Source organism: Buteo buteo, chromosome 25 (genome assembly GCF_964188355.1).
Source record: "Buteo buteo chromosome 25, bButBut1.hap1.1, whole genome shotgun sequence".
In the NCBI taxonomy this organism is placed as follows: domain Eukaryota; kingdom Metazoa; phylum Chordata; class Aves; order Accipitriformes; family Accipitridae; genus Buteo; species Buteo buteo.
In genome coordinates, this window is record NC_134195.1 from 7,948,648 (window position 1) to 7,976,645 (window position 27,998).

General features: G+C 40.1%; 2 protein-coding genes and 1 long non-coding RNA gene across 10 annotated transcripts in view; 2 read left to right on the forward strand and 1 right to left on the reverse strand.

Annotated features, from left to right (window-relative positions):
- Positions 1–1,733: 1,733 nt before the first annotated feature.
- On the reverse strand, positions 1,734–4,178 carry LIPT1 (lipoyltransferase 1). 4 transcript variants are annotated; one of them, XM_075057623.1, is made up of 2 exons: positions 3,969–4,178; positions 1,734–3,204 (listed from the first exon to the last, which is right to left on the reverse strand). In XM_075057623.1, exon 2 carries the CDS (start codon positions 2,944–2,946, stop codon positions 1,825–1,827), a length of 1,122 nt encoding a protein of 373 aa, XP_074913724.1. In that variant the 5' UTR covers positions 2,947–3,204; positions 3,969–4,178; the 3' UTR covers positions 1,734–1,824. The 4 variants fall into 4 exon arrangements, with proteins under 4 accessions (XP_074913724.1, XP_074913723.1, XP_074913720.1 ...); XM_075057622.1 differs by lacking the exon at positions 3,969–4,178 and adding an exon at positions 3,496–3,794; XM_075057619.1 differs by lacking the exon at positions 3,969–4,178 and adding an exon at positions 3,449–3,794.
- A 12-nt stretch (positions 4,179–4,190) lies between these two features.
- Positions 4,191–7,093, forward strand: LOC142044784 (uncharacterized). Its single transcript, XR_012654424.1, has 3 exons — positions 4,191–4,321; positions 4,711–4,797; positions 6,817–7,093. It is a non-coding gene; the product is annotated as an uncharacterized LOC142044784 (long non-coding RNA).
- A 1,409-nt stretch (positions 7,094–8,502) lies between these two features.
- The window catches only part of TSGA10 (testis specific 10), a 35,756-nt gene continuing 16,260 nt past the window's right edge, over positions 8,503–27,998 (forward strand). For 3 of the 5 annotated variants that reach the window (XM_075057614.1, XM_075057617.1, XM_075057615.1), the window contains exons 1-10: positions 11,966–12,010; positions 13,389–13,589; positions 14,070–14,225; positions 14,576–14,749; positions 14,915–14,992; positions 17,564–17,715; positions 19,178–19,293; positions 24,329–24,483; positions 25,686–25,741; positions 25,970–26,138. In XM_075057614.1, the coding sequence (XP_074913715.1) occupies positions 13,563–13,589; positions 14,070–14,225; positions 14,576–14,749; positions 14,915–14,992; positions 17,564–17,715; positions 19,178–19,293; positions 24,329–24,483; positions 25,686–25,741; positions 25,970–26,138 (1,083 nt within the window). In that variant the 5' untranslated portion in view covers positions 11,966–12,010; positions 13,389–13,562. Of the gene's footprint in view, positions 8,555–11,147; positions 11,358–11,944; positions 12,011–13,388; positions 13,590–14,069; positions 14,226–14,575; positions 14,750–14,914; positions 14,993–17,563; positions 17,716–19,177; positions 19,294–24,328; positions 24,484–25,685; positions 25,742–25,969; positions 26,139–27,998 lie in introns of those variants that run through there. The other 2 variants (XM_075057616.1, XM_075057618.1) reach the window with 2 other exon arrangements.

Sequence of the window (27,998 nt, forward strand, 5' to 3'; positions counted from 1 at the left end):
TCTCTGCTGTTCTGTGTTCTCTCCTATAGTAATAAACTGCTGCTGTTCTGACCTGATCAAAATTGCATTCCAGTTATTCTGCGACAGAATTTGGTGCCATGGCTTGGATTCGCGTGTCCTGCTTCTCTTGGGAGGACCACAGACTGATCCCTGCCAAAATGTCCTTGTTGCCACTCAGAAAGGTAAGGGACCTTTTGAAATCCCTACTGGAGCTTCAGCCAAGGGTTGTCTGTCTGGACAAGGACACTGGAATCAGAATATCCTTACAGACCTGATAGTCTTTTAAGTCTGGTAGGATTCAGTTGCCCTAACTTTCCACCCAACTCTTCCTTCATGCCGCAGCCTCAGGAATGTGTTTAGGACAGCCCCAAGGACATTAACATCACTGCTCCTTTACTTTCCTTAGGCCAGACTGGTCCTTATTTATCTTGCCCTATTAACAGCAATATTGTTTCTTGCCTAATTGATACTGGTGTTTCTTGATCCACTTTATCTCCCTCCAATTTTCCTGCAGCTCCCTTCTCTTCAGGAGTAAAAGCTGTTGGTATTTCAGGACAATCTGTGTGTCATCCAGTAAAAAGCCCTTTGTAACTATCTGCCTCATTTCTGGATACCATGCTTTCCTTTTAAGTCCTACCACCCCAGTTTACCTTCTGGGAAAAGACTCTGATGTCAGTTGGGTTGTACTACATTTTGTGCCCTGAATGGAATTTACCTTGATGTGGTCACACCTCAACAGGGTGAATTTATGGCTTTTTTGCTTGATGAACCTCCCACTTCAAATTTAACTAACTCTACTATTTGAAGGCAGTTTGGTGAAGAAAGAGTTGTGTAACATAAAGGTATATAAACTCTGTAACTGCCTCATTTGGGTAGAGTTCCTATCAGTGGAGTCTGTCACTGCTGCGCTGGGTTCTCTCCTACAGCTATAGCAATAAACTGCTTCTGTTCTGACCTGATCAAAATCACATTCTGCTTGTTTGGCAACAACAGTGAAATATATCTTGAGCCTTTCTTTCATAATGTTACTTTATAGCGAGCTTATTTTTATTTAACATGAAAACTGTCATTTTCAGTTCGCTATTGCCTCTCATTAGCAAATTTTCTCCTAGGTGGTAACATAAGGAACCTGTTTCTCCTAGATCTGTATTTGCAAGTGTATTTCCTAATGTAGAAGTATTACTTTTAGCCTAGATACCAGTACCTATGGCCACAGTGACACCCAGCTTTGTGCCAGGCAGTGCAAGTACAAAGGAGGCACATATGGCCCAGTTAGCCTCTCCTGCCCTCATCACATAACTGCCCACACTGAACTTCCTAATCCTTCCCCCACTTCTGCACATGCATGGACAAAAGCCCTAATCCAAGGTAGAACTGCTAGACTGGTTCACTATACATGGTCTTTGAGCTACTATCCACAAGGAGCGGGATGCAGGCTGGGGGATCCAATGCAGCAGCACAGGGGCAGTTTTCCATCTACCCTATCCCATCTGTGTCAGCCATTTGTACCTTCTCTGTACAGAGCCAGTTTGGGATGCTGCCACCATTTTCCCTGGTTTAAGCAGCGACGCTGTCTGTCAGCATGGAGCGACACAGGGCTGTGGTCTATCACAGTGGCTTACATCCTACAGTTTGGGAACCGCAGGTGCCGGCAGCGTGAAATCTAATTGCTAGTAGGTAATATTAAGCAAAAGCACAAGATTAAACAGTTTTAATGACTAATAAGAGAAAAATTCAGCTTGTAGAAATTAATGTTTTAATTTTGTTTTCAATAAATCAAATAAAAAAGCAGCAGCAGTTTAACTTGCATTTTCAAAATGCAAGTCACATTAACATTACCATATTCTCACATAGCAGGTTCCACCTGTTGTGCAACTCGTCATCTTGTGGACACACTCCTAGTAACGTTGTCGCTAGCGTAGTGGTTTCATTTGGGCAAAACTTACTGCCAACAAGGCTCTTCACCAGTTCACTGCATAGTGCTGGTGGCAGCCACTGCTCCGGCAGATCAATGTTGCATACTTCAATCCTTCCATGCTTTACATCCATATCTACTTTAACATCAAGAACAGAGTCTTTATAGACCATGTTAAAACAAGTGCTAATGCTGAACTTCGGTGTCTTTCCATACACCCATTCCCAGGTTTGTAGTTCCTTAGTTGTATTATTAATTCCAGGAAGCACAGTCTCATCAGCTGGATTTATTAAGGTGATGTGATGATCTATATGGTGTTGTGTAGCATATTCTTCAGCAATGGCATCCAGGAGCACCTCACAAGTTAAACTAGGATCCTCTTCAAAGAGATTTTTCACTGAGGCAGGCACACTAGGAGTGGCATTGCTTTTTAGCCCTTTATAAGGACTTTTTAGCACAGAAGATAAAACAAACTTGTCTGTGTTACAGAGTAAGGTACAGTGGTGATAAGCAGTTGTCCTTCCCAGCTTTGCAGCAGTACCTGAGATTTTGTATTGCCTATCTAGCAAGATGTCGTATCTGTCACTGACATGTACATCTAACTGGGGGCGCAAGGCTTTCAGTGCCTTCACAATTAGTTTCAGGTTTTCCATTCGTTCATATTTTTTTCTGGTTGTAAAGAAAGTCAAATTGATATTGCCTAAGTCATGGTAAACTGTCCCTCCTCCACTTCTTCTCCTGGCTAGTTGTATACTTTTTTGCCTCAAGAGCCTGAGGTTGCATTCCTGCCAGGGGTTCTGATGTCTCCCTATTACCACAGCTGGGGAATTTCTCCAAAGGAAAAGGACCTGTCGGTTCTCTAAATTCACGTGGTCATGGATCCAGTCTTCCACAGCTAGATTTTGATAAACATCATTAGAAATAGACTGGATAATGAGGCTTCCACTAGTTGTGCTTCTGAGGCCAGCTTTTGGAGTCCTGAGGATGCAGGATAGCTGAAGGCAGTTCTTCAGCGATGACTGGAGTACCATGTTTTTGATGACTGGACAGCAGATGGAAGGAATGCTTGATCTGGTAAAGCTGAATGCGGCACATCTGCAACCTGCTGTTGTGACAGAAATGAAACGCTAGTGGCAGTGACGATGCAGTCACGCTCTTCCCAAAGCAGCCACGCTCCTGAACTGATGTGGGTTACGAGGCACGCTTCTCTTCCTGAAGCCAGTGATGCCGTTCAGCTCAACGTAACAGCTGGGGCTGTCAGAGTAGCTTCTCCTTGCGGTCCCTGGTGCCTAAAAGACCAAAGGAAGAAATGAAATTAAACCGTGCATCTTCCCCTCACTCAATACAGTCCTGCTGATGCAATTTTACTTAGTGGATTTGGCTAAACTTAACCTGAGCGGTCCAGTTTATTAGTCTTTTTTTCATTGGTCTGATAAGAAAAAAAACCGGCGCGGCAAGCTGACGACCTTGCTGGGTCAGTGCCGATCCAGCCAGGCGCAGGCCTTGCTGCCGTGGAGCCTGCGAGCGCCCTACCGAGAGGCGAGTCGAGGCGAGCCCCGCGGTCTGACCGGAGCCGGTACCTCCCGCTACCGTCCCGCCGCCATTTCCTTCTCGGCTCAGGTCTTCCCTCCGCCACGGCGGCCTCCCCTCACCGCGGGGCAGCCCGAGCGGCAGCCGGCCCCGTGCACCCCGCCGCCCAACGGCCGCTCCCGCGCGCGCCGAGCGCCGCTCTCTCCCGGCGGGACGGGGCTGCGCCCGTGGCCCCTCCGTCCGCCCCTCCGTAGCGCCTTCCGCTTCCTGAGGTCAAGGCTGCGGGAGCCGGGCGGGCGAGGGGGGACGGCTGCCCCGCGGTACGCGGGCGCCGATGCGAAGCCGTGAAGGAGAAGGGGAGGGGGGCGGGAAATCCAGCGCCCCGCTGATGGCGGAGGGGGGCGGGCGGGCTTCTGGTGCCCGGGTGAGAGCTGAGGGGAGCGGCGCATGCGGGTGCCGCTGCTCACGAAGGGCAGTTGAGAAGGGGCGAGAACGATCTAGCCCGGCGAAACAAAGAAGAAACCTTCTGTGGTCCGAGAGTGTAAACTGGTCAGCGGTACTGAAGGAAGTAGGCCGGCGCTGATCCGTACTGCCTCTGCCGGCGCCGTAACTGCGACGCATCAGACGGGTCACGCCAACAAGAGGCGGGTGCGCGGCCGATAAAGCGGGCGATTTCCTCGTGCGAGACCCGGCCGTGCAGTTGCTCGCCACGGGATGCTCTGGGTGCTGGAGGCTTTCGTGAGTTCAAAAGGACACCGAACAAGTTAACACAAATGCACAGAGCCCCGTGAAAAACATAGCAACTGTCCACAAAGATACAGAAACTGAATGTTGATAGCGTAATTCATTAACAAGCTGGAAGTGATCAAAGACTAGGTAATTAAAGTTGTATTGCACGCAGCAGATTGTCTTCAGATTTGCACTGATTTAAGCCATTCTTAAAGTCTGCCGGACCTTAGCTATAACTCTTCTTCGAGAGCTATCGTCTGTATTTAAGCTTACGCTGCTGGACAATGTTCAGAGCCAGCAGCTGAAGTTTTTATCCACGCTAGTATCTATATGGGCAAATGTGTGCTGTATATCTCTTGCTGGTGTATGTGTATTCCTAAAGGATTGCATGCTTTTACCTTCCACCTTAATACTGGAGTCCTAAGACATGAAGGAATTGTAGAGAAAGAGGTTGGTAGAGGGGGTTGTGAGAATTCGCATAGGCTATTCCTCTTGAACAGTTACAGGTAAATAATTTTTCTTCTTTCTGGTTCTAGGAACAAGTGTCTTAAGAAGAAATGCCAAGTTGATATCCTTATTCAGATGAAACAGTGAAATTACTTGAGGAGGCAATTTGGCTTTAGGTATGTAATTGAGTGTTCACCTATTTGCTTTACCAATAAAGAAAACCGTTGATATGACCTGAACTGCCTTTACCTTCTAATTGAAGAAACAGTACTAGGACAGCTGTATTCCCTGAAAGGTGAGGGACAAAAGAAGGTGGATAAGGGTGAAAGACTTCCGAGATGAAAGATGCAGGCTTGGGGTGGTTTCCTACTGAAGAACTGGATCATTAAGAGCAAGACAGTTCCTTACCAAACTCTCAAAGGAGATGCATGGATGTGGTAGGGCAAGCAAAAAGTAAGAAACCGTCACCACATGTGTCCTGGTGGTGATTAGCTGGAGGAACAGACTCTTAAAAGAAGCCTGACATGATGTGTGCCCCAGCACGTGGCATGTTTTATTGTCACATTAAAAAAAGAAAAAAGTTGGGAATTATTTTAAGCAGTTTGAAATGGGGATAACTTGTTGCTAAATTAGACGGGTGATAACTTTTCACTGGGGTGAACTGTTCTGTAATGCATAGGGTAAAAAGCATGCAAACTTTAATTGACCATAGAAACGTGCTGATTTAGTGTTCTAAATATTGAAAAATCAACTTCTGAGGCAGTTGGCAAAATGCAAAAGTGAACTTGGGCACTTTAACGCTGGTCAGAGGAAGTGAAATGCATCTTGTGGGACTTCTGATGTTACTAAAAAACAAACAAAATGTGGGACCGTTTGTTTCCATTTTGGCACTTGACTCAGAAATTTGCAATGTGTCATTTTGCCACAGGGTGGCACTAAAAACATACTGTGAGCTGTTATGCTCCAGTGTTTTTCTAATTGAAAACTGTCGGCCTAACCAAGGCAGCTCGTTCCCTTAATTAGAACCAGAATTTGCTAAAATATGTGAACTGTGCAGAATACTAGGTGGACAGGTAAAAATGTCATGGGTCTGTTTCTGGTATGCTGAAGGACAGAACACACGTGCAACAGTAAACACCTTTCCTGAAAAGTGGCTATTGTTGAAGAGAAACTCAGCAAGATAATTAGAAATATTCTGGTAATAAGCAAAAAGTATGAATTTATAGATACACACCGTGATTTATTTATCTCTTCATTCAGTCAGTGAGGAAGGAAACAGCAAGATTTGGAGGGCGAGGTTAATATAAGAGAGGTAGCGCAAAACTATACTAATGCCATCTTCTGTGTGGACCTAAATAACCACCTTTCTGGATTGGGCTTCTAAAATTTCTTTTGTCTCAACTACTATCGTATAAATTGCATATCTGCAAAATACAGCAATTATTATTTTTGCTTTTGAAAACAATCCTGTGTATGATTTTCGCTCTTTCTTTGATCAACAAAGCTTTGTCTGGTACACAAAAAGCAAAGCAACTGCTCCGCACAACATTAACCAGCATTAACATATAAGAGAGAACTCACCATATGTCACTCAGAGAAAACCATAGACATACAGAACAAAACCGAATAAAAATATATCATTTCACTCCTAAAATGAATTTTCATGAAGAATAATTTTGGTAAAGTTATGAAAACCTGAAATGCTCTTTTCACATCTCTTTTGGAGATAAACATGATAATGCAGAGTCTTCTCTGATGATTTCCACCATACAAAAACCAGAAAGGAAGACTTACAAGAAATCCAGGATGGGGAGAGGAAAAGAAAGACTTGTTTCTTGTGCTCTCTTTCTGGAAGTTAACGTCTTCCAATTTCTTCTCTGTTTTTGGGTGGGGATCATATTTGAGAGGTATTGCTCACTCCTCCAAAAAGGTGAGCTCTATCCATGAGTGCTTAATAGTGGCAGCTTGCCAAAAAACCTTCTCATTCACCCAGCACTGTCTCCAGAATATAAAATCTGTGCCAATGCCTAGCAGGGAAGAGAGTACATTTTCTTTGGTTTCTCAAGCTTGACTTTGGGACTACCTAAAGCAGCCTCTTTCAAAGACTGTTTATATCCATGCCAGATGTGAGCAGGCAATAGGAGTCAGAGGATTCAAACAGCCTCCTTACCCTTTTCACATTGCTTTCTTCAAAGGCACCAGTCTTCTCGTCCCTGTCTGTGCTATTCCAAGAAGAGATGTGCAGCTAGAGGTGCTGTAAATAAGAACTCCTATCTCAGGTTATAAGAAAACATAAGAAGACATTTCTCTCATATGTTTTTGTTAGTGGAAGAAAGAAAAGCATAATTAGCCTTGTAATACCTTGATGTTTTAACTTTACAATGTTTGTAAACCAGTTAATATGTTAGTCCTAGCATTAAAAAACAGGAATGAGTTCAGACTGGGTTTTATCGTATGTGCAAAGCTAATGCCTGACACTGTAAAGAAACAAGTGTAATGTTAAAGGTAATATTTATTCTGGACAATACAACTGGCACATCTATCTGACATATGTAAATTAGATGGGTTTTGGATAGAAGATAAGGTTTAATTAAAGGAAGGCTATTTTCACAAGATGAAGTCTTTCTTATCTAACACTTGTTCTTGTCAAGCCAGAGAGATTGTATGGCAATTGCTGGAGTTTTAATCTGTAAAAGTGTCTCCTTGGATATTAGTTTCTGAAGGAGATGAACCTAATTAGAGGCTCAGCTCAGTTCCCTGAGCTCACTGTCTGTGCCGGCTGATCAGCTGTGGCAGTTTTAGAATGAATACCATCTTCTCTCCTGGGGCTGGATTGACAAGGCATGGCTGCTTGGCTTTGTCTCTGAAATGTTCCGACCTGTAAGCATTTGCGTGCTGCCTTTCTCTGAGGCTTTCAGATTAATCGGGGTGAGGCCTATGCTGCATGTGTGCAGAAGGGCCCAGGGAGGTTTGAATTAAAGGTAGTTAAAGGTGCTTTAAAACAAAAGAGTTCCACTCAAATGAACAATGGAAGGTATTGCATATGTTGCAGTATGCTGGTCTGCAACATTGACCCACCTCCCTGTCTCCATCCCCAAATAACTATGAAGAATTGAACTATTATTTGAGGAAGTCATCTTTTTATCTGTCAAGGTCTGGAGAGAACATTATGTCACTTCAGGAGTGGCTTGGCTTAGCCCCCCCCTGCCAACAAAAAAGCCATTCAAAAAGAAATAGCAAGCAGTCACTCAATATTCATTTGTACTTAAACCAAAAAAGAAATATGAGCACCTTTTCTTGACTTTAGTAATGTTTTTAAGGAACTATGCTACAAGTCATAAACCTGATATCTGAAAGTTTAAATTTCATAGATAAGAGTTACTCAAAAACCTCCCAAGATGAAACCAAGTTGAGAAATAATTAAAATTTCTATGAAGGCAGTGCTTATAAATATTTGTATCAGAATTAATGGAAAAAGGGTTTTGCTGATAATTTGTACAAGACTTTACAGTGCATCATATTTTTTTACGATTTTTTAGGATTATTTCTCACCTCTCATTTGCTTTTGCCTCTAGCGTTTCAGTCATGCACACCTGTAAGGACAACAGGTATTATGATCATCTTGGAAAGCAAGGTTAAAGAGAATAAAAGTGCAGAGGCCGTGCGCTCGCTACGCAGAGCCGCTTAGGTCAGCTGCTGTGCTGGTACAGTGCCCCGGGTCGGTCCGTCCGTCCGTCACAGCTGCCTGGCCCCTGTCCTGCAGGACTCCCAGCCCAAGGAACTGGAACGGCCTCGGGGGGAAGGGCAGGACGGTGAGAACGTGAAGGATACGGGTCGCTTTTCCTTCGCGGGGCGAGCTGGAGTCGGGGTTTCCACGGGCTCTTCACAACCATCCGGACTAGCCAAGGCTTTCACTCGGCCACCTGGAAGAAGGTGAACCGCCTTAGCCGCGCTCCCGCCGCGGAGAGCTTGGGCCCACCGCGGCCGCCGGCAGGCGAGGAGATGGCTGCTGGCGCGGAGACCCGCGGCTGTCCCCAGCGCTGAGGAGAAAGCCCTCAGAGACGTGGGGGCGCGGCCCCGGGCAGGCGAATGGCCGCGCACGGCCGGCCCTTCCCGCCGCCGGCGGCCCCTCGGCAGGCTGAGAGGGGCGGCTGAGGGGGCGAGGCCGCCCGCCGGCCGTTGCCAGGCGCCCGGGGAACGCGGCGGGCGGGCGCCCGCCCGCGCGGGGAGCTTCGCCGTTGGGCCGGAGCGGAGAGCGGGCGCGGCGGCGGGTGAGTGCGCGGGGCGGGCCCCGGCAGCCTCACCTGGCCCCGGCAGCCTCACCTGGCCCCGGCAGCCTCACCTGGCCCCGGCAGCCGCCATGAGCGGCCGGCGCTCCCCAGGGCGCCGGAGGGGGAGAGCGGAGAGTCGCCCCAAGGTAGAGACCGGCGGGACTCGCCTGGGTGCCGTGCCCCGCCTCGGGGGGTGAGGGTGCGGGCCTTTCGGGTACTGGTGCTGCGTACGCTGCGGAGAACAAGACGGAAAGCTGCATCTTAAACGGCTAACCGCTGGAATTACTTGGAACTCAAAACCAGTTTTGAGGACTTAATCTGTCCCAAAAGTTTAACTAACTCTGAGTTCTTTTGGTCCTGCTGCCAGTGTCTTAGTGCTGCGTCAAGCTTAGGGTGGTCTTGGTGTGAAGTTTCATCCCGGTTGCACGGGGTTTGCATTATCGCAGTTCAGAGGATGGTGGTGAAACGCGTCAACAGCGGTAGTTAAATCTTACCGCTTGTAGTGGTTTCAGCCCAGCCGATAACAAAGCACCACGCGTGTGGCTATCGGTATTTTTTGATAGTGTGGCATCGGGTTTTGAGTCTGTAAAGCTGTAAGTGGTCGGTAATTTTGTCTGCTTAGGGACAGCTTTCATTGTATAGCATTGTGAGCACAATTGTAATTAGTTAAGGTGCTCAAATTATAATTCATGTCTGTATAAAGAGGAGTAAGTTGCTAAAATGGTATATTCCATGAAGAACCCTTAATTTTTGTAGTCTAAATACAGTATCTGTGAGTGCTCGCCAGAGCTTTCTTGGTTATCTTAAGAGAAGATGAGAGGGGAAAATCATAGAATTGTTTAGGTTGGAAAAGACCCTTAAGATATGATACAGGTTGGCCGTATGGAGCAACAAAACCGCTTTTGGTTTAGTCAGTTACTTGAGGCTTAAGGGTGTAAATGTGACTCAGACTTCAATTTTGTTATTTTAAGTGTTGTTTGTACATTCAGATGCAGAGTAGGATTTAGCCTCCCTGCCCTTCATTTGCACTCCTGTTCCCACTGGGTAAAGCAGGCATTGTTGTAAACTTCCGCCGGTAATAGCAGAGCTGTATTCTCGCCAGATTTTATAACTTAATAAAACTGCAGGAATCCCAAAACACAGATGTACAGATGCTGTCTCTATTGCCCTTTGTGGATGCTTTTCCACTCAACCAATCCATAATTATCACGTTTTCAGGTTTGTAACTGTGCTTTGTTATTAATTCAGTAGCATTAATTCAGTAGCATTAGCTGGATCAGTGGCAAAATTAACTACCAGTGAATTTAAGACCACTGAATTTACCACCATAAAATTAACTAAGAAGTGGCAAAATTAACTACCACTGAATGTCACAGGACAGAGAACACCCAGAAGGCTTTTTTTCACAAAGCGTCTTTCAGGTCTTCCTAAATAATTCAGAATGTATTTTTGTGCACTATTAGCAGTACCTGAAGAAAACTCTGACTACTAGAATCAAGTGAACCTCACAGAATTCAGTATTCAGTGATGCTGATTTCTCGTGCATTACAGGATCAGCCTGTGCAAGCAATGGAGTTTCTGCATTGCACTGTATCCATATCTTGATTATGCTGGGATTTTAGAAATCTGAGGACTCAGAAAATTGGAAAACTTTATGAGGCAGTAATGCTCCCATAGACTGAGGTGTTAAAATAAGTTGATAGTGCCAAAATGGTTAGCAACTTATGGTTTCTTACAAAAAGGCCATATAATATTTTTTAAAAAAGACAATATTGTTTCAGGAAAATTATTAATCTTATATTGATTAATTGATGAATTAGTATGAATACTTGATGTGCTACATTTCTGCTGGCTTTTGTGAAGTATGTGTGAAGGATATGGGCCCAACTCAAAGAGGATGATTGAAGGGCATTCCTAAGATCTAACAGAACCATTGTGACCAAGGCTGTTGGAAACTTGAGACCAGGCCTGGAGATGCATTTCCTCTCACAGTGCTATGAGAGAATAACTGTAATAGCAAGCCCAGCTTGAGGCAGTTTTTAGCATAAACGTTAAGCATCAGATTCTCTACTGTCCAGAACACTTCAAAATTAATTTGTTCAGAATGGTGCTAGTAGTGTGCATATTATTCCTTGGTGAATAATGTATACTGATTTTTTTGTTGTTGTTAAGCATAAATTACTTCTTATTATTAAATACTACCTGCAAATCCTTGAAGATGAAGTAAAATACTTTCTTCCTCCTTGTCCTTACAGATTGAAGATCTGAAGAAGATAAACCATGAGCTAAGGCAACATGTCATACAACTTCTTGATAAGAAGCAGGTGGTGGAAAGTCAAGTGGATAGGTTCACCTGTAAAAAAGATCATCTGTGTAAAGAACTGGCTGTAAATGGCAAACTGTCTGAGCAGCTGGAGAAAGAATTGCTGTTCAATACTGCTGATAATGAGCTTGAGGAAGCAAAGGTATCTATTTATTAGAATTAATACTGTCCAGTGATATTTTAATGTTGGATGTGTGGATGGTTCAAGGATTAAAATCATGCTTGCATTTGGAAAGAGTGTAATTTCAGTGAAAACTGCTTTTGATTTCACAGGATAATGGAAAATTGCATTCTATGCACATGCAATTACGTAATTTAGTAGTAGTAGTCAGATGGGAGAAAGCATATTCTTTGTTTGCCATTAGTGTAACCACATACTTATTTCTTTAGCCCATAGGTATAGTCAAACTGTCCCTGTTTTAAAAAGTTCCTCCATAAGACAGTTCTAGGAAAACATATCCCATACTTCCTTTTTCATTCACTCACCTGAGAGTAACTCAACTGTTAATGTTTTTCCTAATACTGGACTGCATCTGAAGATAAAACTTTTAACTGATTCCCTTCTAGATTGAGTTTATTGTTACTAAATAGTATGTTTTCAGCCTACTCAAACTAGAAAACATGTACAAAATGCTTCTTTGGACTAGAACAGTTGAGCTAAAATGCTGGATTTGCACTAATGATTATACAAAACTAATGCATCTCTTGCTCTCAATTTTTTTATGGTAGATTCAAATTCGACACCAGCAGAACGAGATAAAGAAGCTGGAACATACAGTGAAAACACTAAAATCTGTGAGTTAAACATGTATCCTTAATATATATGTAGCTATGAAATCAGGTCATTTTCATATGAAATTAATACTTGTACAAGTGAATTTCACTTGCTTTGTTTTCACTGAATGACAGTCAAGTTATAGAATGGATAAACATATCTGTTTTCTTGTAGTTCTCTGTCTCTAGGGGAATGGGAATCTGTTTCTGTTTTGCAACTAGCCTGTAATGATTTTGCTTTTGAGAATCTTAATTTTTTTACAAAATTGCATGTAACTGTTTTGAATACCTTGTAAATCACTTGCAAAACAGAAAGAAGTAACATTTTTTATTTAAAATTTTTATCTTAATATTCCATCTTCCTTAAGGTGTAATGATACTGTTGGAACATTTCGAAATGTATACAATGATGTAATTTTAGAAATATTTGCCAGTAGTAAATGTAACTTAAATTAACATTTGAATTTATTAAGTGGACTCATTAATTTGCTTCCAGTATAAATTGATAGGGAATTTTTTTTTATGTGTTCAAGATAATAATTTCTTGCTGTAATTAAAAGATTTGTCTTAAATTTCAGGGGGGGTGGGATAGGTTGTTTTTTTTCCTTTCCTGTATAAAATATTTGACCTTATACCACAATCCTGCAAAGAACCCCCTCTGGAAAAAAAACATTCTGACCATATAGAGCTTATTGCTCAATTACCCTGGAAAGATTTTGATCCTTCAGCCAGAAAGCTTGGGATTTGAGAGCTAGATTCACTGAGAGATTTAGGTGATTAATTTATAACTTTTCAGGGATTTAAAGACCTACTTCTGCATGTGTCTTAAAAATAATAAATTTGCAGAGTTTAGTATTCCTTAGGTGCTTAAGCTTTTATGAGTCCAGGTATTTCCAAAAGATAGATTGTAACAGAGAGGGATTTGGTGTGCAATTTTGAACTTTGGAATTGTTGTTGTTTGGAATCTATTTTAGGCCCCTGAATGGCTTCCTGGATTTCAACAATACTTATTTGCACATTACTTTATTTCCATTTCAGAAATTCACCTTTCATGGATCTTAAGCAAGCATAGTGGCCTAATTTCTTTCATATCTAAAAATTCATTAGATATTTCAATACAAATCTACTTAATTGTCCTCCTTAGTTTTGAATTGATATATTCCAAGTTAATTAACACTTAGCTTTTATGTCCTTTTCTGTCCTTTTAGAGTCCTTTTAGAAGGACATTCAGACGTATTCTGCAATATAACAAAAAAGAGACATTCAGAAGTTAAAGTACTAATTAGATATCTGCTTCATCTTCATTTTGAAGAGTATGTTTATCCATTTTACACTGAAGTATCATTCATTACAAACGTTCTATTTCATTGAATGAATTCTCTCATATTTGCACATGCAGATTGTTTTACAAACAGAAGCTGAAATAAAGCAAGGGAGGTCACCTTCAAGGCTTGATACCTTTATTAAGACATTGGAAGAGGACAAAGATTACTGTAAATGTGAGACTGAGAATTTGCTGAAGGTATTTCGAAACGCGTTTTCAAGTCCTAAGCGAACCTCTACTTGTGGCAGCATGTCAAAAAAATTTTCATCCATCCAGGTGAGCTTGAGAAAACACTTTGGAAAAGGAGGAATGCATTTTTTAGAATGTTGGTTTATCTTATGCTAAACTACCAAAGCCATAATTACCAGGAAGAAAAACTAATTGATTATAAATGGAAGGATGCATAAGATGGGAATGGGCCAATAATGTGAACTTAACTGCTGCTTTACACTGCATGCATATATATCACTTTAAATAGTTACTGACAACTGCTTACATTTTATGTAATTATTAACATGATTGTCAGTACCATTTGTGATAGATGTTTGCTGCTCAAAATAAATGTGTATTTTAGAAAATGGTATGTGTATCTGGTCTCTAATACTAAGAAATATATATGTACAGTCTTGGCTATCTAGAGGTTACTAGGTTGAAGGCTTATTAAATCTTTCATAGAAATTTCCAAACCAGATATAATAAGAAAGCATATCAAGTTTTATTTCTCTACTTTAATGTTATATCACCTTATTCTTTAAGGGAGTGAGTTCTGATCCAGAAGTTTTGAAAATACTGAGAGAAAGTGAAGAACTGAAGTCAGCGCTGAAAAAATATCAGCGCCATGTGGCAGAAATTCAGGGTAACTTCAAGGTTTTAACAGCTGAGAGAGACAAAATTGTCAATCTTTATGAACAGGTAATTTTATTTATATTTGTATGATTAATTAAAATAATTTAAGGTGATGTGCAAAAAAATCCTATTTTTGGTTTTGTGTGAAAAACAAAAAAGATGCAAAGCATTTGTTTAAAAAATAGAAAAAAAGTTATGGAAATTCTGTGATTTGAATCTGTTGGTTAAATACAAGTCTGTAAGTGCTCTCCTGAGTTAAGAATGCTTTCCTGCATTGAGGAATATATGCACAAATCATTACTTCATCTTTGATACTACACAGTTTCTGGGATGCCCTGCATTACTAGCCATATGCCATAGGTATACATTACATTGTCTATTCCATATTTCTGTTATGCTGCTGTTTTTAAAAACAGGCACAGGAAGAGATTTCCCGACTTCGTCAGGAAGTTATCAAATGCCCCAGGACTCCTAAAAGTACTGTGACAGCTCAAGCTATGTTAAGACATGTGGAGATAGAAAGGGATACAGCACTGTCAGATTTCCGAAGGATGACTACAGAACGTGATAGCCTCAGGGAGCAGTTAAAGGTTTGATTCTCCTCCCCTCCTCCCCACTTATTTTAACATGAAAACTGCTTAGTAGTCTAGTTAAAGTTGCTGAAGATTTCTATTCTAATCCTGAGAGTTAATGGCATTACATGTCTGGTGAGTTCAGACGTGCTCTATATGTGATTTTGTTGTTGTTTGATACAGATTTCCCAAGAGACTGCATTTAATGAAAAGGCGCATTTGGAACAGAGAATTGAAGAGCTAGAAACGACTATTCAAAATGTAAGGAAAAATAATTATTTATGGAATTGTAAATGTAATACAGGTGATGTTCATGGTTAACCCTGCAGGACCAACCTGACCGCTTTCTATCAGGAAACAACAGGCTGAGAGCAGTGGATGTTTACCAATACTGTAGCAAGGCTTTTGGCACTGTTACCCAGTGTTCTTGTATCCAGGTTAGGATGTTATTGTCTGGATGTGTGGACAGCTAGATGCGGAAAAATTTGACTGGATGGTCAGTCTTACCAGGTAGCAGTTAGTTTGGTCTGGGGACTGTTAACATGGAGCACCGCAGGGGTTTGTTCTGAGGCCTGTCCTGTTTAACATCTTTATCAGTGACCTGAAGGAGGCAACAGAATGCGTGCTCATAAAGTTTGCAGATGACACCAGATTAGGGAAAGCCGTTGATATACTCAATAGCAGGGCTGTCATCCATAGGCACCAAGACAGGTAGGAAGAATGGACAACAGGAACCTTATGAAGACCAACAGGGATGAATGCCAAGTTCTGAATTTGGGAAGAAGAGCCACTGGAACCAGTACAGGTTGGGGACCAATGAGTTTGGGAGCAGCTCTGCTGAAAATTCAGGCCCTGGAGGCCTTGGTGTACAGCAAGCTGTACAAGAGCCAGCAGTATGCCATGGTGGCAAAGAAGGCCAAGAGGGTACTAGGCTGTGTGAACAAGACACAGCCAGTAATCAAGGGAAGCTATTGTCCCCCTTTGCTGAGCACTCATTAGACCACATCTGGAATACACCACATCCAGTTTTGCCACCATGGTACAATAAACACATTGCCAAACTGGAGTGAGTTTAATGGAGGACTCCCACAATACTTGGGGCTGGAACACTTTCCGTATGAGAGGAGACTGGTGGAACTGGGCTTGTTCCACCTTGAGTAGAGGTGGCTTAAGGGGGATGTAAGTCCTACCAGCCAGTACTCATACAGAAGTCAGAAACAGGCCTTTCATAGCAGTGCATGGTGGAAGGATGTGCAGCATTGGGCATCAGTTGAAACAAGAAGGGTTCAGGCTGAGTACAAGAAATTACTTCTTTCCCATGAGGACACTTGAGCAGTCCCCAGCCTTGGAAATTTTCGAGACCTGACTGGACAAAGCCCTGACCTCAGAGCTGGCCCTGCTTAGAGCAGGAGTTTAGACTAGAGACCTCCTGGAGTCCATTCCAGTGTGAATTATCTTATGATTGTATATTGTTAAGACCTGATGCTCCAAAACCAAATGTTACTGTACTGTTCTGGCAAGTCCTATTTAATATGGTTTAAGTTACTTGTATGTGCAATTGTTTGCTAACATATGGCACTAAAATAGAAAATGAAAACATTAATACAATGAATATAAATCTTAAGTATATTTACAGTCTTGTTAGAACTTGATTTTTAAATAGATTAACATTGATTTCTGTAGTGTATCTTTCTTCTAGATCTTATGGTTATAAATTCTGGTTCATTTTCTTTTTCCCCTTCAGCCTCTTAAATCCTACCAAGTTTATAAGTATAGTTCCAAGGATTATAATATTAAACTGAGTGCATCTGTGATGAAGAATACACTGTAGGCTTAAATAGCTCTCTGTACTCTGAGTAGTAAATTAGCTTTAATCACACGCTTGACATATGATGTGTAGTGAATATTGGGTATAGTCCTGTTTTAGGTACATCATCTTATTTCTTCAGTTCATTTGGTACCCTTTGAGGGCGATACATCAATATGAAAAATTTGGCACTAGTATTGAAGAAGTGACTGTGTACCAGAGGCTTACGAACTTGCTCTTCAGATGTCTGACCTTTGATTATAGTAGCACAGAAATTAGTACTGAAAGAATCAGTAAATGAGGAGAGGGATGAGGTGAGAATTTTTTACCTTGAAAGAGCTGTTTCAAATACTTTATAAAGGACAGTTCTTTGAATGTTACGTGTAAGCATTTTAACAAAGAAGCGCATCTTTCTTTAAACTGGAGATTTCAAACTAATTTTGCTGGAGTCTGTGCAAGAGGTTTTGGACCTGTTCTTTGTTCTATGTACAGAAGGTACCTAGAGGTAAAGACCTTGTTGTGGTTACTTGGTCATATAGTGCTTTATGCGAGTGTTTCACAGTGATTTCTCTATCCAGTTATCGGCATAGCTATATAACTTAGTAGAGGCCTAAAGCTGTCATTGGTAGTGTTGTATCCTGAACTGGGGTTTCTCCCTTCATACACTCATAGTGATGTCTTCTGTTATGTTATTTTGCACTGCAAACTTTTAATGTTGATCAATGCCAAACACTTTTGCCCTTGGGCATAATTACCAACCTAAAATTTGCATTAATAAATCAAAATATTCCCAGAGATCTGAAAGACAGGAAATTGATGGTTGTCCTTCAAAGGAAGTGAAAAATCACATTTCAGCTCTTTGCCAACTACCTTCAGTAGACTTGGAGTCAGGCCCTGAGTAAATGAGATACTTGGACATTTCTTCAGTAAAAGATTTGTGCTAAAAACAGAGTAGAATTTGAGTTAATAGGAGAAATTCTATGTATAAATTAGCTTTTTTTTGGCTTTTAATGTTTAATTTATAGTTAGGTAGTGAACAGTTAGAACAGATGTCTGAAGTGGCGCTAATGAAAGACACCATTGATTCTCTGGAAACTGAGATGAAAAGATTGGCAAGAAGAGCACTGGACTCTGAAACTGAGCTGAGCCGACAGGAAGCTGAATATGTTTCACTTCGGTAAGTAAAAGTATATAATTGCATTAGTTTGACGAGTAACGTCAGCCTATATTCATTGGTTTTCATAACTGTTATATAGCTCAAAGGCAAAGGAGTTTACGATAGTTGTTCTTATGAGTCATCCTTCTTTTTGGAATGAAATTGTTTTCCTCATTGCTTATTTATATGTAAATGTTCTTGGCTTGTTGATATTATGATATGCTGAAGACCATCTTCAGTGAAAAAGTAAAATTCACTCTGACTTAGAGTTAGGAGCTTTCTATTAGAGGCTTCAGGGATTGATGTTTTTTGGTAAATTGCATATGAATTAATATTTTTTTTTCATTTTTTCATTGTTGCTTTTATAGAGGCAAGCAGACACACATAAACTAATGAGTGTCATGTGTAGTTAGTTTCAAACATCCTTTTCTTAGTCTTGGAGCTTTTTCATGAGAGGAAATAAAACTGAAGCCTTGCATAGGGTTTATGGCCTGCTGCTCAACTGGAGTTGCTAACCATGTTCAGAAGTATGTAGTGGGACTAGGCTCAATCGAAGCCTTTAGGGAATAAAGCATAGGTCAGTGAGTGCAAGATACAAAAGGATAATTTACTGACTGGAAGTAAAGATCAATCATGTGTGAAGTTTGTGTGGAGAGATACGAAGGACTAGATCACAGACTGAACTAGGCTACAGAGTGAACAGATCGCAAGAGAAGATACTGGGACTATGTCCTCTTGTATTTCCTTAAATACAATTCAGTTAGGCAAACACTATCCTACACCTGTGTGTCCTTACAAGTGACTGGTGTACTTGACACATGGGTGTTGTAGGTTTTTTGTTGGATTTTGATTGGTGGGAATGCTGGGTACTAGCATGCAGTGTTGTGCTGGCCCACAATACCTTTCTAAGGATACTGTGATTTCTAAAATAACATGAACTCCTTTGCAAAATCCAGTTCTGAGTTATTGCTGCTTTATAATAAATTATCAGATTTATGAATACTGTAAAAATTGAGTTGTTGAAGATTAGTTGCTGCTACTGAAGTATCTTTTTCTTTTCCCCCTCAAACTAGGCTGATAGTTCTCGTCAGTTTCTTCAACAGTTTGAGAATCATTAATATTACTACATGATTTGAACGTATTAATATTACTACATTGATTTGACTTGGGTATAACTTGAAATAGGTGAGGCGTTCTAATGTATGTCCCAAGTGATGATTTATATTTTTATAATTTTCGAGAAGTTTTTATGTCCACCTGTTATAAAGGATTTTTCTTACTTTTCTGTGATTCTTTACAGGAGTATTCAGACTGTAATATCCAGAGATTAAAGTTAACATCAATAAAATATCCCAAATAGTCTAAAATATACAGAAGAATCTCACTTTTTCCTAACTTCTGCAATTTTAGTGACATTTCAAAAAGGAAAAAAATTAATATATAAACATCTGAATTCTCCTGTTTAATGCTTCTGCTTTTCCAGTTTATTGAATGAAAAGACAGAACAGAGTCTTTCAGAGACTCAGCGAAGCCTTGTTAAGAAAAAATATGAAATGCAACTTGCCCAAGAGAAAATTATGCTTTTGGATGAAAAAATTGGTGAGTGACAGATACTGTTTTTTTAATAAAATTCAGTAGGCTAATTGTTAATGCTTTTTTCTTTTTTTTCCTTATGGGTTGAAAGAAAGTGTCGAATGCAAATAAACAGACTTTTGACAGTTTTAACATTTCATGTGCAAAACATTTGTTTTCATTCATTACTGGAAGGTTTTTGCATTTTAAAATTATGTAATAAAGCTCTTGCAAGTAAGTTTCAGTGACAACACATACTGTCAGCTGAACAAGGTGTGTTGGTAGCAATGTGCAGTGTCTGAGCATATCAGTTATATTTATGATCCACTAAGGCAGTGGTAGCACCTCTCAGCACCATGAGATGATGATGATGGAATGAGGAAAACATCCTTTATAGTATATATCCTATACTGTGTGTTGCACCTTTTTTATATTATGGAAGTAAAGGAGGTGGATGCAGAGTATTCCTGTAGTGCCAAGGAATATGTTCTCAATTCCAAAGTTACAACTGTATTATTTCTATAGATGCAGTTGGACATAATCTGTTCTCAAATGCAGTGCTGAATTTGTGAAGGGAGAATAAAGCTAACCTATAACTAATTACATTTAACGTTAGAGCTGACTAATGCTATTAAAATACCTTGTTTTCTGTTAACTGGAGTTTGAAATTTGTAATTATTTGGATTTAAATATTTCATTTGAGGTGAACATTTCATTCAAATGAATAAGCATTTCATTCAAAGTGAACTTATTTTTTTTTTATGTTTTGGCTAAGGTGTTTAAGCCACTCCTGAGAAGGCTAGAGAAAAAGATGTTTTGTCCACATTTAAAACAAAATATGTGCATTTTGAAGTCCTGTACTCCTGGTACAGTAAAGTAGGGACTTAATGTTTGATAGGCATGTCAGCCTATGTGTTGTTGCATGCTTTTGGTCATTCCCAGGAAATGTGTCCGAATTAAGTGTATTTTAAGCCTAAAAAAAAATAATTAAAAAATCAGTTCATTAAAGCTGAATAGAGACTTCAGAATTTGGCATATGAGGTCTCATATAATCTGACTGAAGCATGTTCTAATCTAGATTCATTAGCATTTTTCATTACTGTGAGGCAAGTCCAGACAAAGAAACTTGAAATTAATGGAGACTGTCTGTATTGTGCTATTATCCTGTGACCACAGGGATAACAGTGGAAGATGCTGAAGGAGAGGAACCACAACATATGTGTGAGGAGAGGATGTACTGAGAGAAGAAAGTTGAGAGGTTTTAACCGCAGGATCAACAAGGAGAGGATACTAAGATTACAATTTGGATGAGGCAGCATAATCCTAGTGAAATAGGTAGGAGAAGTAAAGTTAATAAAGACCTAGGAGATAAGTGAAGAATAGGGATATTGGCTGGATAAGAATTTGCAGTGAGGAGGATTGGTTGTCAGAGGAGACTGTATGTGTGAAACAGTGAGATTGGGAGTCAGTGAATGGAGAAACAGAGTGTGGATGTGGTACCAGGGAAAGCTGGGGCAATGCAAGAAATCAGAGTCTGAAAATTAGTAAAGTGAGGGGAGAGGGTGAAGAAGGATCAGAGACATCCAGTGAGAAGAGCTAGTATGAAGTGGTTAAAGAGGCTGGAAAGATCCTCAAAATTGGATGACTAGTTTGGAGATTGTGGGTAGGACTTGGAGCTATTGGACATGCACCGTGACTAGAACCTGTGAGCAACTATACACACAGGATATTTAGGACTTGGACAGTAATGCTGAAAGCAGGAGAAAGATTGGAAGTAAAAGGAGGTTGAGATGGAAAATGTGGATTTAGGAGTTTAGTATCAGTAGGGAAGGAGTCTAGGATGAGAAACCTTAAGACTTGGGGCTGACCAAAGTGAAGAGAAAGGATAAGCAGGTAATGGTATCTTCTTGGAGAGGTAGAATTGGAGAAGATGGAAGAAAAGTGTGTGTGTCCACTGGAGAACCTTTTCCCTTTTTGGAGTCTGGAATGGAACTAGGGATTTCCAAGTCTTGTGTTTACCTTATCTTGTCAGCAAAATAATGTACACTTGGCAAAGTGTCTCTTTTCCAGTGCTTGTCTGCAGAGAGAACAGCAGTATAGTCTCACAATGGTTTGTCTTTTATGTCATGTGATGTGACACATGATGGGAATCCAAATGGTGCTTTTTGTTTTTCACACAAATTAAGTAACTTATTTCAGAGACAAACACTAAGAAGTTGGGAATGCCAGTCTTAAGGTTGTCTGTACTACTTAATAAATAAACCCCAGGTTAGTTTTTAACTTATGGTATTGTTTTTAATTACACTATCATGTGGTGTCTTTCTATAAGAATCTTTGTGCCAACTTTTGCAGAGTTTTGTAGGGAGTAAATCGGTGTTGTCTAGTGAAGCAAGCTTATCTGTCAGATCTTCTTCTTAGCCAAAAATACAGTGAATAAAACAGGTAACTGCAGAAAGAGAAAGCACACGGTATTTAAACTGTTAAAAATTGTTATGCAGTGTTTTATACTATTGCTGTCTGTACATTAGAATTTTGGGGTGATGCACAACCAAACTTTTCAGAATTGCTCAGTAACTACACATATGACCTATTTTCTGAGTGCCTGATTTGAGGCTTTGGTTATTAATTTTCAGAAATGTTGAGTACTTACAGCTGTGGCAGCAATCCATGGTTGTTTTTTTAACATGTAATACTTTCTATCCTGAAAATTTAGGTCACATTTTGAGCATCCAAAATAATCAGATAGCATTTTCAATTGATCTTTGTGCCTCCATTCCTCCTCTGTAAAATGATGGTAACACACTGTTGCTTAGAATCACAGAATGGTTGAGGTTGGAAGGCGCTTCTGAAGGTCATCTTGTCCAAACTCTCTTCTCAAGCAGGGACACCTAGAGCCAGTTGCCCAGGACCATGTCTAGATGGCTTTTGAATATCTCCAAGGAAGGAGACTCTGTAACCTCCCTGGGCAACCTGTTCCAGTGATCAGTCACCCTCATAGTAAAAAAAAAAAGTGTTTCCTGATGTTCAGAGGGAACCTCCTGTGTTTCAGTTTGTGCCCATTGCCTCTTATCCTGTCCCTGGGCACCACTGAAAAGAGCCTAGCTCTGTTCTCTTTGCACCCTTCGTTCAGGTATTTATATACATTTATAAGATCCCCCTCTGAGCCTTCTTTTCTCCAGGCTAAACAGTCCCAGCTCTCTCAGCTTTTCCTCATAGGAGAGATGCTCCATCCCTCAATCATCTTCATGTCCCTTCACTGGACTCCTTCCAGTATGTCCATGTCTCTCTTGTACTGGGGAGACCAGAACTGGACCCAGCACTCCAGATGTGTCTCATCTGAGCTGAGCAGAGGGGAAGGATCACCTCCCTTGACAAGGTGGCAATACTTTTCTTAATGCATCCCAGGATACCATTCACCTTCTTTGCAGCAAGGGCACATTGGTGGCTTATGTTCAACATGTGTCCACAAGGACGCCCAGCTTTCCTGCCAAGCTGCTTTCCAGCTGGGTGGCCCCCAGTGTGTATTGGTGCCTGGGGTTGTTCCCCCCCAGGTGCCGGACTTTGCCCTTCTCCTTGTTGAACTTAATGAGGTTCCTGTCAGCCCATTTCTCCAGCCCGTCAAGGTCCCTCTGGATGGCAGCATGACCCTCTGGTGTTATCAGCTGCTCCTCCCAGTTTTGTGTCATCAGCAAAATTCCTGACCGTACGCTCTGCCCCATCATCCAGTTCATCAGTGAAGATGTAAAACAGGACTGGACCCAGTATTAACCCCTGGGGCACACCACTGTTTATCAGTCTCCAACTAGACTTTGTGCCACTGATCACCACCCTCTGCACCTGGCTGTTCAGACAGTTTTCAGTCCACCTCACTGTCTGGTCATCCAGCCCATATGTCAACAGCTCATCTATGAGTATCTTATGGGAGTGTCAAAGGCCTTATTGGACTCAAGGTGGACAACATCCACTGCTCTCCCTTCATCTACCAGGCCAGTCATTTCATCATAAAAGTTTATCAAGATGGTCAAGTATGACTTCCCCTGGGTGAAGCCATGCTGACTACTACTGATGATTTTCTTGTCCTTAAAGTGCCTGGAAATTGCTTCCAGGATTAGCTGCTCCATCAGAGTTTTCTTTAGAGCCAGGTTTGAACACTGTCTTAGCAGGTTCCAGAGCCATGCATCCAAAAATATGAGGTGGAAATTTGAGCGCCTTTCATCTTGTGTTTCAAAATAGGGAAAGATTCTGTGGAAAAAATAGAATGTGAATACATGCTATGATGTCCCTGAAAGGACTGAGCTACAGATCATTTTACTTTGGATGTTTTATCTCCTGGAAGTGGTTAATAAGTATCCTTCAATAAGCCCAATTACACTGATATTTAAAGAGTAGTTTGCAGCTTGCATGGTTTTTATAAGATGTAAGGTTCACTGTAAGGTTTCTGTGGTTCTCCTCTGTGAATGCAATGTATGTAGATCATATAAGGACTGATTCTCTGAGCATTTAAAGGTAAATGTAGTGTGTAACACCTTATTAGCTGAATGAAGAGAGGGAGAGACATCTTTTAGAATTTGATTTTGTAATGAGTAGATTGCTTTTTTCATTATTATCTTTGCAATTTTTAAGTGGTGTTGAATTTTATAATTGCATCACTCTTACTCACTTTTACATAAAGTTAATTTAAATAAAAAAAATTTCAGGAAAAACTAGCTAATATCAGGATATCAATCTCTTTTACTTCATCACTCATTACATGCTGTAGTCTACATATTGCTTCTGTCTATAGTAATTCTGTTTAAGCCTTTATTGTTATAATACCCAAGAAAGTTATTTTTTAATGATCTAAACATTCGTTTTGAGCCAAGTAATTTAAGGCCTTGATCTAAGGAAGAATGCAGTTCCAGAAATATCAGGATTATTTATATATTTCAAAAAGGTACATGCTTCAGTGTTCTCTTGAAGGGGAGCTTTTGCCATGTTCTTTTACGCCTTAGAAGTGTATCAAAATAATTTTTATTTCAAATGCTTGAATTAATAAAAATGAGACTTTTCTGATTGTGTCCAGATAACTTTTCAAGACAAAGTCTTGTACAACAAAAGGAGATCTGTGCTTTGAAAGAAACAATTGCACAACTTGATAAAGAGAAGGCATCTTTGCAAGACTGTGTGGAAGAAGGAAGAGAGAAGATTGTTACTTTTGAGGAAAGCCTGGCAATTAAAGTATGTTACAACATGTAAATAGTTACAAAAGGTAAATAGGGCAAGGATCTGTTGGGTCATCACACCTATCTTATATTGGTATCTACAACAGTGCTCAGTGCTGACCTAGTTCTGCTCCAGTTTCAAGGCAACAATAAAACTCACGTTGACTTCAACAGCAGTAGGTTGGTGCAGTGTTGGTCATCTCATGTTTGATGTTTTGTATGGTTTATACTTATCAAGAGAGGAGACTTTAAGTACTTTCCTGAAGTGGAGAAGAGTAAATTAGCCAATAAAATATTTTGTTTATCATAAAATTTAGCCTAAATTCTTCCTTGGGATCCACTGATGTTAAAGATGCAGGGTGCTAAATAATATTGCCTTTGTTGTCATTGATGAAGCATCTGAATTACATTTTTTTCACCTTAAGGTATATTGCACAGTGTGATTTCAAACTATATAATGAAGCTGCTTAGTTCTTGGCTCTGAAATGTTATTTTTCACTTCAGCTTAAGTCACCTGGATGTTGATTTAGGCTAGACTACAGAAGGTATTTTTTAACTGTTGTGGTTGTTAACTCAAGAATTTGCATTGATTTGTAACAAAATCTTAAAGAAAAGATAATTGCAGGACAGGCTAAAATCATCTTGCCATAAGCACTAACTTTGTATTTTTAAAACTGTAAATTGTAAAATTATGTCGGTTTAGAGAAGAGATGGCTGTCTCTCACCTCTCTTGTGTCTCCAGTGGAAGGTATTTTCTTAGTCTATCTACGCTTCTTTTAATATCTGTATCCAAAGACAAGGGAGTGAATTAATATACTTTGTGATGGAATTCTTTTTTTATCAGTTACACGCCACCAGACTCTGATAGTTTATTCATTGTAGAAAAGCTGTGATAACTTATCTTACAGGCAGAAGACATCATTTAGTTTTGGGAGTGTGAGCCAAATGCTGCCTTTAGAACCACAAAGGATTAAAAAAATCTAATTAAAATTATTATATTCTGCGGAAGATGATAATATTTGTTCCTTTATTTGCCAAATTAGATTATCAGAATTTTCAGCTCTAAACAGTACATGATGACACTTGGAAAACCACAATCCATTTTGCCTTACACAGTTAAATTAATCAGCCAGCTGAATAAAAGGAAATATAATGTTTTTTCCCATTTATACTGAAGAGTGGTAAGAGGTTTATTTTAATTTTGTATTTCTTTTCAAGGAGAAAATAATTTCGGATTTCAGGATTCTGATTTCTGAGTTGGAGTGTTCCACAAAGTAAGGATGAAATGTCAAGATCATTATAAAATTTTGATTAACTTACAAGATTAACTCAAAAATTGAATCATAGGATGTGCTAATGTGTAAATATTTTTTAGTCTATTAAATATTAAAATGTTACAGCTTTGTTTCATGACTTGCAAACTTAACCACTTGAAAAGCTATCATTTGTATTAGGTTGGGCAGTATTGTTGTACCTGAAGAACTTTTTTATTTGCTGCATAGAAAATCTGCTGAAGCACTCTGTAACTGTGAGAAAGATATCACCAGTTTGCATCAACAGCTACAAGAAACCAACAAAGAACTTGTACAGACTAACAAGAACAGAGAATCATTAGCTCAGGAGAATGACAGGTTACAAGAGCGTCTTTCTAATATTAAGCAAGAAAATCAGGTATATTTGTACAGAGAACCTTTGACTAAAAAGGAAAATGGTGTATTTTTCAAGTAGTATGTAGAATTGGTGTGCCCTCATCTGAAGTAAATCTGCAAACTAGTTTTTAAGCTCATTTTTCAAACTCTGATTTTTCCCTTATTGCTCAGCTGACTTGTATAAAGATGACCAGCGATTCTTATGTAATAGTTTGGATGTTTATCTTGAGGAACAGCTAATTAATGTTTTTTTTCTGATCTTCAAATGAAAACAATGTGGCCGTTACAACTATTGTTTATATGGAAAAGTACTATAAAGGAGCAGCAAGTATTTCTTGTACTGTGCTGTGACTGGCCTAGAATACTTAAAAGCTTATGAATTTGACTTGCTAATAATTTAACACAGTACACATTTTAATAAGATTCAAAACTTTATTGATAGTATTATGTTCCTTTGAAGTGGCTTTTGGATAAAAGATGCTGGAAATATTTGGTTATAATACAACATTATATTATCTACTGTGTTCTTTGTCTGTGTGCAGTTCCTAATGAAAGTAGTTAAAATACTTAAAGTGTCATCTCATGCACACACAATGCTCATGCATCAGTGTGTTTTCCAGGCAGCTAGGAATTAAGCTTAATACCTGTAGTAGTTCATTACTGTTGTGTTCTGTTTTTTCTTCTCTTTCTTCAACTTCTTGCCTTCATTTAGATTTTCTGATGCTTTATCTTTCTTCTCTGCACTTATTCTACTGCTTAGGATATCTTTGTCTTTGAAAATACTTTCTGCTCATCTGGCTTTCTTCTCTAGAAGCGCTACCCAGTTTTGAAGGAGCAAATTAACTTTCACCTGATGTTAGGTGTATATAAAAGTTTTAAGTCATGAAGGCTCCCTTTTAAGTAAAGAAAAGTCCTCCAGAAGGAGATTCATCCCATCCCAGTTTTTAAAGCAATTCATTCTATGTGTCTCTCTCCCTTCATTATAGAGGAAGTCTAGCTAACTAGTTAGATCAGGTGCCTCATTCTGCGGCGCAAAAATTAGGTGAGGCAACTCTCATTCTAAATAACTCATCTCTCAAACATATTAATCATTTCTATTTAGCACCCGAGTATCCTAGAAAAGTCAAGGCTCGTAGTAGCGTTAACTGCCAAAGGTTCTCCAAGGAATCACTATTCTTTACCTTCTCTCAGAATCACAGTTGATACTGTTGAGATCAGCTGGTACAAAGCACAGCCTCCTGTTGCTTCTAGCTACTTTTGAAAGCTTCACGGTTTTCTTTGCAATGCCTGGGTGCTTGTAGAAGCAGTTCGAAACAAAGTCTTAGCCTCACAAGATCAACTACTTTTTAATAGGCTTGCATCTATAATATGTATTGGTTCCTCTAGGATCTTCCATTGATTTAGGTGATAAAGTATTTAAAGTAGCATTCTCATTTATTCACTTGGGCTTCCTGGAAAAGTTCACAGATTTCCAGAGCACCTTTCTCAGCAACTCACAGCCTTTTCACAGCAGGAATAGGGGTTTCTCCGTAGCCTTCTCCACATCCCGCCCCCCCCCGCCCCTTCCCCAGTTCTTGCAGCTGAATGTTCTAATAATTTTGTAAGGAAGGAAGGGTTTCTGAACGGAGCAGTTCAAGACAGCCTTTCTGCAGTTTTTTTCCTCATTCTGTTCTTTCTCAAGCAGTAGTTGCCAGAAATTCTGTGTGCATTCTCCTAATACTTGTGGCTTTATTTCTTCTGATTAGGAGATAACCACATAATTAGTTAATTCAATTTTTTAGCTTTCTTCTGCTTTTTCAAATGTGGGCTTTTAAGAGACTGTAACATGTAGAAAAGGGGGAGCTGACTCTGAGCCCTGCCTCTTATATGGGGCAGGTTATTT